The sequence below is a fragment of the Cupressus sempervirens genome, chromosome 10, assembly GCF_028749045.1.
Source record: "Cupressus sempervirens isolate cs-2001-9-10 chromosome 10, ASM2874904v1, whole genome shotgun sequence".
Lineage (NCBI taxonomy): Eukaryota > Viridiplantae > Streptophyta > Pinopsida > Cupressales > Cupressaceae > Cupressus > Cupressus sempervirens.
This window is the reverse complement of record NC_143127.1, coordinates 726,893,967-726,909,364: the sequence shown is the minus strand read 5'-3', so window position 1 is coordinate 726,909,364 and position 15,398 is coordinate 726,893,967. Positions and strand designations below refer to the sequence as shown.

The 15,398-nt window shown below is 31.4% G+C and overlaps 1 protein-coding gene across 1 annotated transcript; it reads left to right on the top strand.

Moving 5' to 3' along the window:
* Nucleotides 1-3,851: 3,851 nt before the first annotated feature.
* LOC149535886 (uncharacterized protein At1g66480-like) lies at nt 3,852-4,397 on the top strand. Its single transcript, XM_089806189.1, has one exon. The coding sequence runs from the start codon at nt 3,870-3,872 to the stop codon at nt 4,395-4,397; it is 528 nt and encodes a 175-aa protein (XP_089662315.1). The 5' UTR covers nt 3,852-3,869.
* Nucleotides 4,398-15,398: the final 11,001 nt, after the last annotated feature.

The following is a 15,398-nucleotide window of genomic DNA, read 5'->3' as shown; positions in this document are numbered from 1 at the left end:
AGGATAAAGTTTTATGTGATGTGGTAAACATGATTTCTTGTCATGTTTTACTTAGAACACCTTGGAAATTTCATAGAGAATTTATTTATTCATGATTATAGAAATATTACTATTACGATTGACAAGGATGGAAAACAATTATTTTAACTCCTTTTAAAGACGAGGAAGGAAGAGAAGAAAATAATTTAAATATTTTTAAAACTTTGAATTTTTGGAATAAGAGACCATCAGATTCAATTTACTATTGATGGTAGACAATCTGATTTACGAAATTTGACTGATCCTACGATAAATAATAGAGGTAAGGAAAAGAAGTCTTCTATTAAGTTGATAATATGTAGTAGATATGATTTATTTGATCCTATTAAAACCATAAAATTTGAGGTATCTGATGGAACAATTGGTTTCAGTAGGTTTGGGCATATTTCTAAGTTGATTGAATCAAATTATTTATGGGTTAAGAATGAGCATAGTATTTATTTATAAATTATTTCAGATGTTCATAAGTCCTTATGGAACATATTTTATCACATCAGGTTTTTGATGTAGGAGCATCCTTTGGTTTCTTGTAATCTTTCATAGCAAAAAAGATATGTGGTTTGCCTTCTATTTTCTACTTTTTTGTCTAAAAATTTGATCTAGCAATCACTTGATTTCCTATTTTAGCATATGTAAGCATGGATTCATATGTATGTCCTATCTCAGATCATTCTACTATATTTTTATAGCTCAATGCTTCATATTCTCAGAGTTATGTTTCTTCTTCTCGTGTGTTGTTTTCCTATGTGGTTCTTCATATGATGCATGATATTTTAGTTCTACAAAGTTTGTCTCTTCCCAAGTTTTTTTTTCCTTTACATGTATTTTCTTGGATCATGTATGAACCTATATCTAGGGTCATATTTATTCTTATTATGTATTATGTATTAAGTCATTATTTCATTAATGGACAATCTTATATTGCATAACATGTTAACTTTCCTTGGAAAGTGTACTACAAAGATGGCATGTGTATCTTGATGGCTATATGTGTAGTGTAGTATTATATTCTAGAGGAAAATAGAAGTAGCATGATAGTAGCTTGGTAAATAGAGAGAAGTTATAACTTGAGAAATAATAATTTGGTTTGTAATTTGGAATGTATTGGCCATAACCAAGTTGGTCTTATATCCTGACATGTATGTTGCTCATTTGATGTAATTCAAAATTCATTTTTAATAAAATATTTTTCTTTCAATTCTATCTAGTTATACTTCTATTGTATTTTCTTCTCTAGGGGCTTTGGTCATTTCCTTTGAGAATACATAGGCCTTCTACTATATCCAGACAAACTATTTAATATTGAACCTTTCCTTTTACTCATCTTACTAGGATTTAGTATGATAGTTAGACTAGCATACATATTATTTGCAACCATATATAATATCAATGCAATAAACATATTAAAATTCACATAATTAACTTCATTTGAGAAATCATGTACAATGGTGTATTTTTGTTCAAGTGTTTATATATGGAGTAGAAGATTGCAAGTTTCATCTCCTCGCTAAATTTAATATTTGAGACTAATAGTAGAGGTGAAAGAATTAGTCCTTTGTGTGTATTGAGGAGTACTCACTCATTCATTTTCATTTAGTTTTTTTTTTTTTTTTTTCATCTTTTGTAGAGGATCCTTAATCCCACTTTTTTTCTTTTTCTCTTTTTGGGTTTGATAGATTGCATTGCAGTTGTACATAGGTACCTAACATCACTTTGATATAGTGTATATCCATAAATTTTTTTCATTTGATGATTGTATCCCATTGTTTTCTTTTAAGGAGAATGTTAGAGTAAATAGTTCTTACTATTTACTTCTTACATAATCTTTTGTAGGTGACTATGTTGAATAGTTAGATGGATAATGTAGAGCCATTCTTGAAAAATAATTCCTCTAGGATGATATTTTTCTGTCCCATTTTTATTCTACCTTCTCTAGGTTGAAATATTTGTCTTAACCTTTTTCAACTCTACATATATTCGCATGCCTATTTAGGAAAGGCCTTTATACATCATACTCAAACCAGTTTCATAAATTTCATTTTTATGTCTAGCTATTATACATCATGTTTATAGAGTAGATGCTAGTTCATGTATGTAATTTTAACAAAGTATAGCTAGAAATGGTTGGAATAAAGATCATTTTAGACTTCACAAATCCATTAGAGGGGATCTAGTTATCACATCAGCGTATGATGATAGTATTGTAGTGGCAAGGCTATAAATAGTCTTTTAATAAGCTATGAGAGGGGACAATAAATGGATGACCCAAAAATAAGTATTGAATTGTAACAAAGCTATTATAATTACTAACTTAAAAATTTCCCCCCTCTTCGGAATGATTGTGATCTTAAAGTCATTCTAATGGTAGAAAGAGTGTTGCAACAAGTTTCTCTCATCAAATGCTCTAATTTTCTTGAAATGGCTCTATTAGCTTAGATATATACTATTTTATGTTACTAAACCTTGATATTCATAGAAATGGTTAGTAAATTTAATTCTGAATTATATTGAGAACAAATAATACTAGTGATATTTAAGTTAGATAAAGTAGAAAAGAAAAACCATTACGTAACAAGCAAATATTTTTTAACTTGTGAGATGAACACTATATTTTTTTAATGATTTATATTCTTAATAAAGCCTTCATAGCATGAAAATAATATAATAGAATGACAAAGTCTATGTGACCTACTACAATTGATGATATAATTCAACTAGTCCCATGCAACTTATCAAATTTTTTTATAATTTAATAAATTAAATTTCCATTTTATTTTTTATTTTACAAATATGCTTTCTTTATTTATGATCTCAATATGTCTTCAACACCATAGACTTGTTATATAGTCTCTATAGATCTATAAACTATTAAAATACTTTTATCATTCATTGTCCCATATTTATAGATTGTCATGTAATGAAACCTATTTATTTTTACTATTTTTGTAACTTTTCCTACCATTAAGATGTTCAAAAATATTGTTTAGTTGTTCATCATTCCAAATGTTAAGATCACAAAAGTGCTGTAATCTACCCTATGTAGATCCTTCAACAATACATAATGTTATACTCATTGACAATTCCATATTAGATGTGTCTTCAGATTTTTATTTTAGAAATATGATTTTCTTGTTTATGATTCAAATTTGTTTACAATTTTTATACTACCTTCATAGATCCTTAAACTATTAAAATATTTTTATCTTTCATCATCCCATGTTTATAAATTGTCATGCAATGCAACCTATACTTTTATAGCTATTTTGCCAATTTTCTTATTATAAACACTTTCAAAATACTATTTAGTTGTTCATCATCCCAAAGATTTAGATCGCCAAAAAGTTGTGGTCTACAATACAAAATGTTATGCTCGTTGAACATTCCATATGACAACGAGTTTCCGTTTTAATACACCTAAGAATGAACAAGAAACATGTTTACTTTGTCATTTTATTGTATATCTTGATAGTTGATATTGAAAATCATTGAAGCGTATATTGTTAATGCAACATTTGTCGTTCAAAAAATAGAGGCCTGACCAAAATTGTATGTATTCTATTTCTCTTTCAAATTGTCACTCAAAACTATTATGATAGCGCCCAATGAAAAGTCATGGCTCAGGAAATTTAAGACAGCCTGGCAAAATTATTTTGAATCACTGTTGCCCATTGTTGACCGAGGCTAACAATCATCTCACGCCTGTTTATAAACACTTTTTTCTAATGGACCGCAAAATTGTCGCTATGTATCGATATGGCTATAAAACCCAAATAACACAACAAACATTAAATGTAATCACTTTTAAGATTTAGATTCACAAATTGGACTTGATGGGCAACGCAGTTTTTTCCAGAGGGCATCATGGGCGTGTTAAGATAATGAAGTTAGATGGGCAAATGTTGAAGTTGAAGGGGCCTCTCATTGTCAATGACATCCTTGCAGATTATCCAGGCCATGCCATTTTGCACTCAGAAGCAGTTCGTCATATGGGAGTTAAAGCAAAACCTCTTGATGCTTATGCCACTCTCAACCCTAAGAGCCTCTATTTTCTTGTTGAATTGCCAAAGTTGGAGAATCGGCCAAGAAGGGTCAGTTCTGATGTAGTCACCAATGCAAAGTCCAGGCTTGAAAGTATGCTCTTAGCGCGCAGATCCATTTCTGATATTTCTCATATGAATTGTACACCCACGTCAGATACAACGATTTCTGAGAGCAGTGGAGATAATGAAGTTGTTCGGGTTAAAGTACGGTTAACAAAAGCTGAACTTATTGAAATGATGGGTGAGAGGGAGGAGAGTTTGGAAAGAATCCTGAACTCATGCCTCAATAGGGCGAAATCCCAGCAAATAGGGAGATGAAAGGAAAAGGAAGAGAATTTGGAATCGAAACCTTTCCAAGAGGGCGTACCTGAAACTTTGACAAACACCGAGAGGTTTACGAATATGAAATCCTCTCCTACTGTTAACATGTCGTATACATAGATGTAATTTTGCAACTACTATTTCTGAGTGATTCAAAGTAGGCTTGTGAAACAGATTTGTCAGATAAAGCACATGATGTTTCGCTATAGCCAATTGTAAAGATGTCTTCTAGTTAAGTACAATGAGTTCTCGGAAAAGATAAGGTCTTTCATTTCAATGGGTGTGGGTACTCGCTATCTAGGTACAAATTTAGTATTTTCTATATAGTTTTTTAAAACTTTTTAGCAAATAAAAGAAAATTAAGTGTTTGCACCAAAATTGTGGTTCTATAGTTGTTCTCAGTTAATCAAGTGGGATTGTGAAAAAGATGTTTGGCCACAGGCAGTTGTGAAAAATGTCTTTTGATTACGTACAATGAGTTCAAGGGAAGAGATATGATTGTAAATTTACATTCATTCCAAAAGGTTTCGAGTATGTGGGGGTACTCTATCTAGTCACAAACTTACTATTTTGTATATAATTTTTTTTTAAAATTAGCAACTAAAAATAATTAATTCTTTGCACCAAATTCCTAGTTCTAATGTTGTTGAGTTAATCAAGCAAGATTGTGAAAAAAGAATTATTAGATACAATTTATGATTTTTCACTATGGGCAACTATAAAAAATGTCTTCTAGTTGTGTACGATGAGCTCATGGGAAGAGATAAGGTCTTAAATTTACATTCATTTCAATGGGTTTTGAGTATGAGGTATTGGCTATTCAGTCACAAATTTAATATATTTTTATAACTTTTTAGCCAAAAAATAATACAGTATTTGAAACAAATTCATGGTTGTATAGTCACTTCATGTTGCAATCACCCCTTACCAATGAATGGATTAAGTTTGAGTCATCTATTCCATGTACTTGTTTTAATTGAATAATATTTTTTATTTTTCTTTTTTATTGAATATTACACATTTAGTCTATTGATCCTAAGTTTGTTTACATTTGGTGTTTACTTTTCCAAAGTTTGTCTATGGGTTCCCACTTTTAGCATATGAGCATTCATAATCTTGAGCCATTCTTTTGGTAAAGTTAAGTCTTCGGGTTGCTATCTTCATTTTCAGAACTTGTACAATTAGATTTGTGATTTTTTTTGTTCATTTAGGCTAGAAAACTTCTTCCATGAGCCTCTAGACCATTTAAAAATGCCCCTTGTATATTTTTTAGAGTTCCTATACATAATTCATATTTTGATAGTTGTAGCTTGCCTCATAATTTCCAATGCAGTTGAATCTGGTTTCCTTGGGATTCGTAGACCTTGTCAACCCAAGCTACATATCACTAGTCTAGTGTTTTTAGGGGCTTTGTGAAGCAACACTTTGCCAAACTACCACACATAGGCTTTTTCTCTAGTTGGAGTTCAAAAAGGTATAGGGTTGGGTTGTCAACTAGAAATATCAATGGCTAGTGAAATTTTGGTGCAGAATGTGGCTTGCCCTAATCTATGAAAGAGTCCCCTAGGTTGGTGATGGGGATCTTGTGCATGCAGGAAGATAATGATAAATATGATGCTATTATTTATGAAGGATGGTATCTTCTTGACATCATCCCTAACCATATTGATGTATGGAGAACTAGGATTACAAATACCCATTGTTATTTCCTATTGGTGTTTCTCTTGTCTTTCCATGTTTCAAGTTATAGACCAGCCTTATGTGTTTTTTCTCTCAAGACTCTCTGTGTATTACTTATGAGAGGTGTCATTAGATCCTCCACTTTATTTTAGAGTACTATACTTTATTTTATATTAATGAAAATTAGATCCACTATTCATTAAATAAATATTGATTCAATAAGATTTTTTTTTTTAATGAATTATAGGTCAATAGAATTACTATAGTCAAAATTAATTATATGTAGATTATGGTATTTTGCTTTTCTTATTTTATAATAAATACAAAAATTCAATTAAAAGAAAAAAGCACTTTTTAGGGGGACCCAAAACCCCATAAAGTCAATACAAAAGACATTACATGAATGCCTCAATTAAGATATGTGCTGGGAATACTGACAGCACCAACGAGAAACATAGATACTGACAGAACAAAAATGAGCACCACAAAGAGCACTAATTATGAGGCCAGCTTCGTTTTGGTCACGATGTCCTCTTTGAGATCTGTCATCTAATGTATATTACTATTTAAATCTAGAAGATGCTAAGGAGGATAAAAATGGACTTGTTCTTCGTACTTGACGTTGTGTGCTTCACTAGCTCATCAACCTATTCTGCAAAATCACCAGCATCCAGATCAAACATCGGCATGGCTCTGAAATCCTGATCCACTTTTCCCACAATCCTATTCTACTCATCTATAGCAGCTGACATGATATCCTTGAAACTATTGATGACTCCCGTGAAGGAAGTCTCAATTTTATTAATTTTCCCCATCAACTCATTGATCTTCTTCTTTCCACATACTCAGCCTCCATTTTCTTGTTACCCTCCCGTAGAATCTCATGAAGCTCATCAAATCTGGTGTTGAGAGAACTATAATTCACACTAAGGGATTTAATAGTATTTCAAAGCCACTTCGTTATGTGGAAATAGTACAAGGCCATAGCCTTATCTTTCTGGAGCACATCTAAAGGTTGGTCCACCGTCATGACCCTTGCATGAACCTCTAAAAACCTTACATAACTTCTTCAGGATCAACCATCTTAAGGAGAATGATAAAATTACTTGATTCCCATCCTCCTTCATCTTCTCCTAAAGACTCTTGCCCTTATCATCCTTATCAGCCAAATTTTGAGAGGCAATGGGGTATCATGGTCTAAATAATTCAAATCAACAAAAATAATGGATGTTTTCTCTTGATGCTCAGTTCCATCATCATTCATAATTTTTCCCTTCACTTCACTTCATGTATGGGAAGTAATTTTTTTCTTCTGCAAGGGATAGAGAACAGAAGGATTAGAGTGAAACATCCTTTCTACCATTTACTATATGACTCCTCACTGGCACCTTTATCCTTTATATTCATACTATTTGCTCCACAGTCAATGGAGTTAATCCATAGCAAGTCCTCCATGCCAGCCCTCTCAGACTTAGTTCCCATATCCTTGGCATCAACGACAAGCTTAATATTTTTAACCAACAAGGGATAATCCGGTTCAAGTTTAACAAAAAGTTGTTTCTGATTATCTCTTCTACTGTTAAACCAGAAAGAAAGGTCCTTCTTATCCATGGTAGTAAGCTGAATAAGATCACAAATATTTTTCTTAGTAAAGTATAAAATGAGAAGGATTGGTCCTTCATGCTAAATGTCCTTCTGTAGATTTTATTCTATGAGCAGTGACACTCTAAGTTACAAAGGATAAAAGGAAAAATAAGAGATACACCCACCTTTCGTGCCTAAAATGACATATGACAACAAAATGGTAGGAATTGGTTGTATCATAGTGGTCATTAAGGTTTATATACTCCATAACAACAAATAAAAATTTCTTCCAAATATGTTTTAAAGACTCTCCAACATACACACTCACAAAATATATATCAACTCTTCCATTTTCTTGAATAGACTTGGGAAAAAATTTAACAACTTCAGAGATCATCTTGTCATGGAAGAAATGAATACCTCCCGGGCTAAGCACTGTAATCTCAATGATAATACTGGCCGTCAATTGCAAGTGTTTCCTTGTCTAAGTATTTCCTTGTCGAAGTAATAGAGCCATCATTCCAATTATTGACGAGTTGCATAGTGACCTCAAGCTTTGACCAATTCAATTATTCCATAAAACAATAAGGACACGCTTATAAATCTTCTCCCAGACTTCTTGTCCATTAATTAACTTTTTATTGTTATTGGCTGCCTTCTTTTCGAATTCCCACCCATAATCACATAGATAGGATTATAGAGAGAAATCTTAGGATAAAAAATACACCAATAGACTAAAGGCAATAAAAGTATTGAGGGTTAAAAAAGAGAAGATAAACCACAAAGCATGTCTATCTTTCTATTTCTTGCAGTTATATCATATCATAGTTACTATATTAATTTTTTTAATACATTGTCATCATTTAAAGAAAGATCTAATAAATTGACACATTCATTGTATGTGTTTTCCTAGTAAATAAGAGATTTCAGATATTCATTCAAATCATCCTTTTCATTGTACATAATGATCACATTAGAGTGAACTTCTATGTTGGCAATAGTGTCAGAAACATCATTATCTTTCCGAACTAGCATAAAATGATCACATTATCAATTTTTTGAATAATACTTTTGGCTTCATTTATAATATAAAACTTTCAATTGTCTAAGACGGGGAACATTTTTTTTAAGGAGATTAAGAATTTATTCTCTAAATAGCCTTTAATCAAAATATTTTGATATTGTTATTGTACAACCAATTTATTCTCTAATTCCCCTTCAATCCAAATATTTCTATCTTGTTAATGATCAACAAATTTATGTCCATGGAGAAGACCCATAGGTTAGATGATTAGTCTAATTATACTATAATACCTAGAAGAAAAAGGATTACCTTTGGCAGCAGCATCAAAGTTCAAATTAATCCATCATGAAGGGGTGCATGTCCAAACAAAAAATATTCATTTTGGCTCGTTTACCGAATATTTGGATAACTAGTAACCATTACCACCTCTATCCTTAAAATCAATCTCTAGATGAACTTTTTTTTTGGTAATTTTGTAGCTCTTGATTTTGTGTGCTAAAATAGAAGGAGAGAAGGCCATATCCCAAAAAAGAAAATTATTACTTTATTTCCACAAGTTTCGTATCACATTGGGGGAAAGAAGAGATCGGAGCTTCCTATTGACATGAGTTTTAGACAAGGTTCAGTACAGTGGTAAGAAATCTTATAGAGTGTCAAGCATAAACTAGCACAAATCCCCTTTTTTAAGGGTCCCAACATCACAAGATTAGGGGAAAAATCTTAAAATTTGAAAATCAAATTTATATTCTTCCTTGTATAGACAACAATGAAAAGGAAAAGCCAAAACCCCTTTTCCACATATTGTCTAACATAAGGATCTTATTTTGGAAACCCAACCAAGAAATTATATTAATTTAAATAAATGTTATATAATAATTAAATTTTGTTTTTGTGTGGAGAGATTATCACTTATTTTATTATTAAAAAATGTGTATATTTAATTGGCATGGTATGATTGGAAAGTTGTGGTAGTGTTATTTTTCTATTATGATTCAAATCTATTTATGATGCTCTGATTGAATATTTGATTTGGTTCAATTACATCCATTATATGTATACTCAACCAGCATTAATCAAAAATAATATTGGACCTTTCATGTTTCAAATTTTGTATCACTTGAAAGATTCAATTTTAAGAATGTTATATACATGGAAGGTGTCTAGAAGGAGCATGGAATAAATCATTCAATTATCTCCACCACAAGATTACATTCCAAATTTCTAACTGGATTAAAAAAATTTCATCATCACTACCACCTTCTGTACTATGGAAATCACTTAATGGAGATCTATCTCATTCAAAGCATCATCAATTTGGAAAATTATTCCCTCTTATCAATTAATTGGATCTACTCTTGTTATCATTTGCCTTTTTGGCTAGACCAATTTTCAAGTGCATAGCTATATATGTGAGACACTACAATTGATTTCAATTGAGAGTACCATATATGAGACACAACATTAGAATATAGTTGAAAGGTTAAAAATTCATAATAAAAATACCAACTATATCCCACATAAGGGCACCAAATGGAACCAATGAGGTGGATGAGGAAATCTAAGGCCATAAATGGAACAAAAGAACTTTTGCAAATAATTTGATTTTCTTGTTTCATTGGTCAAGTAGTAATTCCTAATTGTGATTGGTATCTCCATTTTGGCTTGCTTAAAGAAAACACGTGAAAATGAACAAATAAGGATAGTAGATGCTAATTTAGGTTATTTTTAAATTCTTTTGAGTCCATTAGGGACTTTTTGGCATGCTTATATTAGATATTCCTTGATGATCTCAAAATTTGTCATTTAACAACATTTCTTGCAAAATTACAAAAGTTGCATTTTTGTAACTTTGTAATATTTTTGCAATTTTTGGCTAATATAGTTGTCCAAGAATCATTCCACTTGGAAAAACATGAAAATCCATGGGATGGGTGTATTTAGGCTCTAGGAGCTCAAATGAAGTCATCATGGTGGTAACAAGATAGATTTTGATGTATGAAGAAAGTGAATTGAATGAAAACATATATTTTGTACTCCATTTTTTTATTACACAAATGTATGGGCATTTATGGATTTTCCAGAGGTTGGAAACAATTGGGTAACTCAATTTCTGGAATATATTTCTTATGCATCAATTGTAAGATATATATGTACCAAAGTTCGTGAGAAAATAATAAATTTGTGTTGTCCACTCCGAAATTTAATCTGAACTAGGGTTTTAGTAAGAATTTATAATAACTCTACTTTGTAATATCAACTTTTTATGGATATTTGTGAATTTCTATCTTATATAGTGTACCTTGAGATTATTCAATCCATATTCATGTTGGCGAAGGGAATTAATTATTAAGTGATATTCTAGAGGCTATTTGGTGACTAGTTGCAACATGCACAACACTACAAAAATCATATATCATGGAGAATACATTGTTCTAGAATGTTTAGAATAACTAAGACTGGGGGGGGGGGGGGTGGTGGTTGAATGAGCTAACTAATGTTTAGATGTACCAATTCAACAAATAAACACTTCAACTACTTTAGATCTAAGCATCCATTAGCTTGATCTCTATAATAAATTATTAATTACATCAACTAGTAGTCCACTATCCCAATAATAATAGACTTGTAGAATGTAAACAATTAACACTAAATCATCAAAGATAGCATTGAGACAAGTTAACACTAGGATTTAATGCGAAAACCTAATTTGAGAAAAATCATAACATGTCATTAATCTTTCACTCTTTTAAAGTGAGCTTTTTTAGAAACCAACCCTATTAAAGGTTACATAATACACTATTAAATGTGACCTTGTTAAAGGATTTAATCACCCTATTAGGAGTGGCCTTGTTAGATAAATTTAGAACATTCTATTAGAGTTCTACCTTGATTAAAGGATTTACATATGGTTTTTAGTTTGATATTAGTTAAAAGATTTCAATACTGATATAATGGTTTGAAAGGTTTGATCTAACTAATAGAACTCACTTACACATAGTGATCACAATTTGACCCAGATTCTAATCTACTAACTAGCCTTCATTGTCATCTCAATCTCTAATCTACTTGGAAACCCTTCAAACAATCACACTTCAACTCTTCACAACTTTGGTGAGCCTCTTGCTTAAGTTTTCCAATCAACAACATCAACAACTTCTCAAACCTATTTAGATCTTCACCGATTTTACTAACTTCAACAACTTTTAAAGTTAGCCCTTAAACCTCATTAAATACGTAATTATGATCTCTTTCTTCTTAAACACCACCGTATATCTTAGGGCTTCATTAGATTCATAAATCCCTCTAATATTTCATCTCCTCTTTTCTCTTCTAGAAAATTCTCCAAACTTACCCTTGAATCCTTGTATAGAAATGTGAAAACATGGTTTCCCTCAGATTAAATGATCCAACTCATCATTCCTTAACTTCAACACATTTTACATATTCCATGAAATCAATTGTTCCACCTACAAATCATGATTTTTTAATAAATTGTTAAATGTTGTTCCTCAGCCAACATTGTCTTACGATGCTCAGTCATTATTGGATTACTCAGTTGCTACTATCTTTCATATTGAGCACATATACTAATGCTTAGTGGACATTAAAACTTCTTGACACATATTGTCACTCAATCGACACTAGCATTGCTTGACATACACTACAAGTTTCTTAATTTTCTACTCTTTTACATCATCAAGCCTATGCATATAGTCAATCTTTGATCAATTCTTCAAGGCATTAGTATGATTGACTTCTTCACTTGTAGCATGATAATACAATTACTTTATCTTGTCAAAGTCTAACTAATCAAGTGTCCATTCTAGTTTCCTCTCATAATTTAGCCTTTCTTCTAAGTGCTCTTGTTATGACAATCTTCTCAAATCCTCTTCATCAATCATCTTGATATGACAATCAAATCATATAAAAATATGTCTTACCAATAAGGTTTTACATCAATGATAATGTAATAATTGTTCCCATTGTAGTTTCCTAGAATCTCCATCTTTGGTATTGATAGAAAAACCTCTAGTTACTATGCAATCCAAAACATGTACTGCTTCAAGCAATCTCCCTTTTTGTTTAGTATGAGATCTTCATTAGTATTATTAGTTCTCTCTGATAGAAATCTTCCTTCTTGTATCAACACCTCATATAAGTTCTTCTACTTTGCAACATCTCTGGCTGAATTCTATTACTATCCATATTTTCTTATTATTACTCTAGGGTAACTGTCATATTATTCCTCTTTAATAAAAATGCAAAATTAATTTTATTTGTCTCTTAAATCTTGATTATGTAGATATCCTTATGTTAGTACTGAATTCATCATCTATCATCTGATCTATTTTGTCCTCCTTCCTTTACTACTTCGCACAGCTCTTAAAGTAGGACTTTCTACATCAGCTTGTAAGATATTTTGATCAACACATTTTATATAGAGCTCCATATCATCTTAAGTATCCTTGTCTCAAGGAATCACCACTAATTTTCCTCTAAGATATTTATGAGCATCATTAGGTAAAACCTTAGTGAAATGTGTAGTTGCATTTTCAGTACACCATTTTAAAAACTTTTAAAGTCACCTCCCATAAAGAATTTACCAAAATTGTTCCCAGTATGCTTAACAAATTTTCTATGAAGGATTGCATTATTTCTAAGTCTAGATATGAAAATGTGTAAGCAAATAGAAGTTGAAGTTCATTTTTCTGCCATGGAGAAGCACTTTTTGAATTTTTCGCAATGGGGTAGTCAATTTCGGATTTTCCACCAAGGGCAAAAGAAAAGTGGAAAACTCATTTTCCGCTACACCTTTCGCAGTCATTTTAAGATTTTCCATTGGAGAAGAAAATGTTTCATTTTCCACCAAAGGGAGAAGCATAGTGGAAAACTCATTTTCTGCTACGCCTTTCATAGTCAAACTTCAGTTTTCCACATCAGGAGAGAAAAGGAAAATCTCAATCCAAAATGAAGATATATGGGGTCCAGTATCAAGATCACTCCAAAAAAATAATTTGGGAATCAATCTACATCAACACGGTGCCCACTACATGAGAATGGAAAATTGAATATTGGGTGCGCTTTTCACACTCAAAAATGGAATTTCCACCAATCATTAAATACACAATAGAGAGATGGAAAAGAGCTCTTAATTGATTAAACAAATAATGGTAATCTCATAATGATTTATTGCTTGAAGATTTGGACATGAAGATGACATTAAATATGGAGTGGAAAACTCATTTTCTGTTATGCCTTTCACAGTTAGTTTGGAGTTTTCCACAAAGGGAGAAGACAAAAGTTAGATTTCCACAAAGGATGAATTAGAGTGTTTCATAGCCAGTGACCTAATAGAAAATTGTTAATTATTTTCAAAGTGCATTTGTTACTAGAATGTGTGAATTTCACCTACAAATGAGAAGTGGAAAACTGAGAACTTGGTACGCTTTTCAAGCTTCACTTGGGATTTTTTGCCACAAGCATTCTAGAGAATCACTTCAAAAATTCAGCAAGTAATAAACATGGTAAGAATGGAAGATAACATAGTGGCAAATTGAAGAAATCTGGGTTACATAGCATGTGAAAGAAGAGTGGCTAAAAACTTTATTTTATCAATTCTGATTTTGCAACAGTCATATAGACCAGCATTTAGTAGCTCATATCTTTTGACTCGGTGATTATTTTTATGATCACTCTAATCAAAATGAAGATAATTAGATTTGGAAAAACATATCCAAAGATGAGCTCGATCCAATAGTGGAATCAAAAGATATGCCCCCCAAAACATGACCCATGTTTACCTAGCAGCAGTATTTATTTTGCTGTCTGCTCAACAAAGGAAATATTTTGATATTGATTTAACATATTTAAATGTCAATTGTTAAAATATAATTTAAATAAGTTAATATATATCATTATTAACTTTAAAAGTTAATAAGCATATCCATTTTCAAAAGGAAAAATATGAGAAGTCGAAGAGACAAGATTAGTTACAAAACTGAAAAGTCACTAGAAGAAACCAAACGGTTGCTGGAGAATGTATTTATTGTAAAACCTTTTCATTTGAAGGGGTTATTCTTTTTTACAAGAGTAGGTATTGCTGGAGTAGATGGGAGACAGTAGTTTATTTTATGCATTTCATTTCATGCATTGATTTGTATAATAGATTTGGCTAGAGTTGCAAGCAAATAAACATTAGAGTATTGTATTTTTTGTGTTCAAAACAAAGAAGAGTTTTTCTTCAAATCAAAGGATTTGGGTTTTATCTTTTTGAATATATTCAATCAAAGCATTGTTGTATTCAGTTTTGGACATTATCTTGCATCTTATGTCAAATAATGAATGTGTTGTATATCAAATTATTTGGATATATTCCTATTGCAAAAATCTAAATATTAAATCTTCATTTCTTCATTGCATTCACATAATTTGCATCCATATTGCATTACCGGTATTAAGAAGTCATAGGAATTGTGGGTTCTTGGCATTGGATAGGTTTAGGAACTAAAATCTGCCTGGGTTATTTCTGTCTAGGGCTGGCTTGGTTTTCCTCTTCCATTCTTGGGTTAAGAACACACCCAATTAGTTTAGGAACGATAAAATTCATTGAATATCATTGATAAAGGAGTTGTACCTTTCAATTTAGAGGAAATCTATCAATCTCATGATAGATTATCCAACTGTTGGTATCAAATTGTTTCTCATAGGTT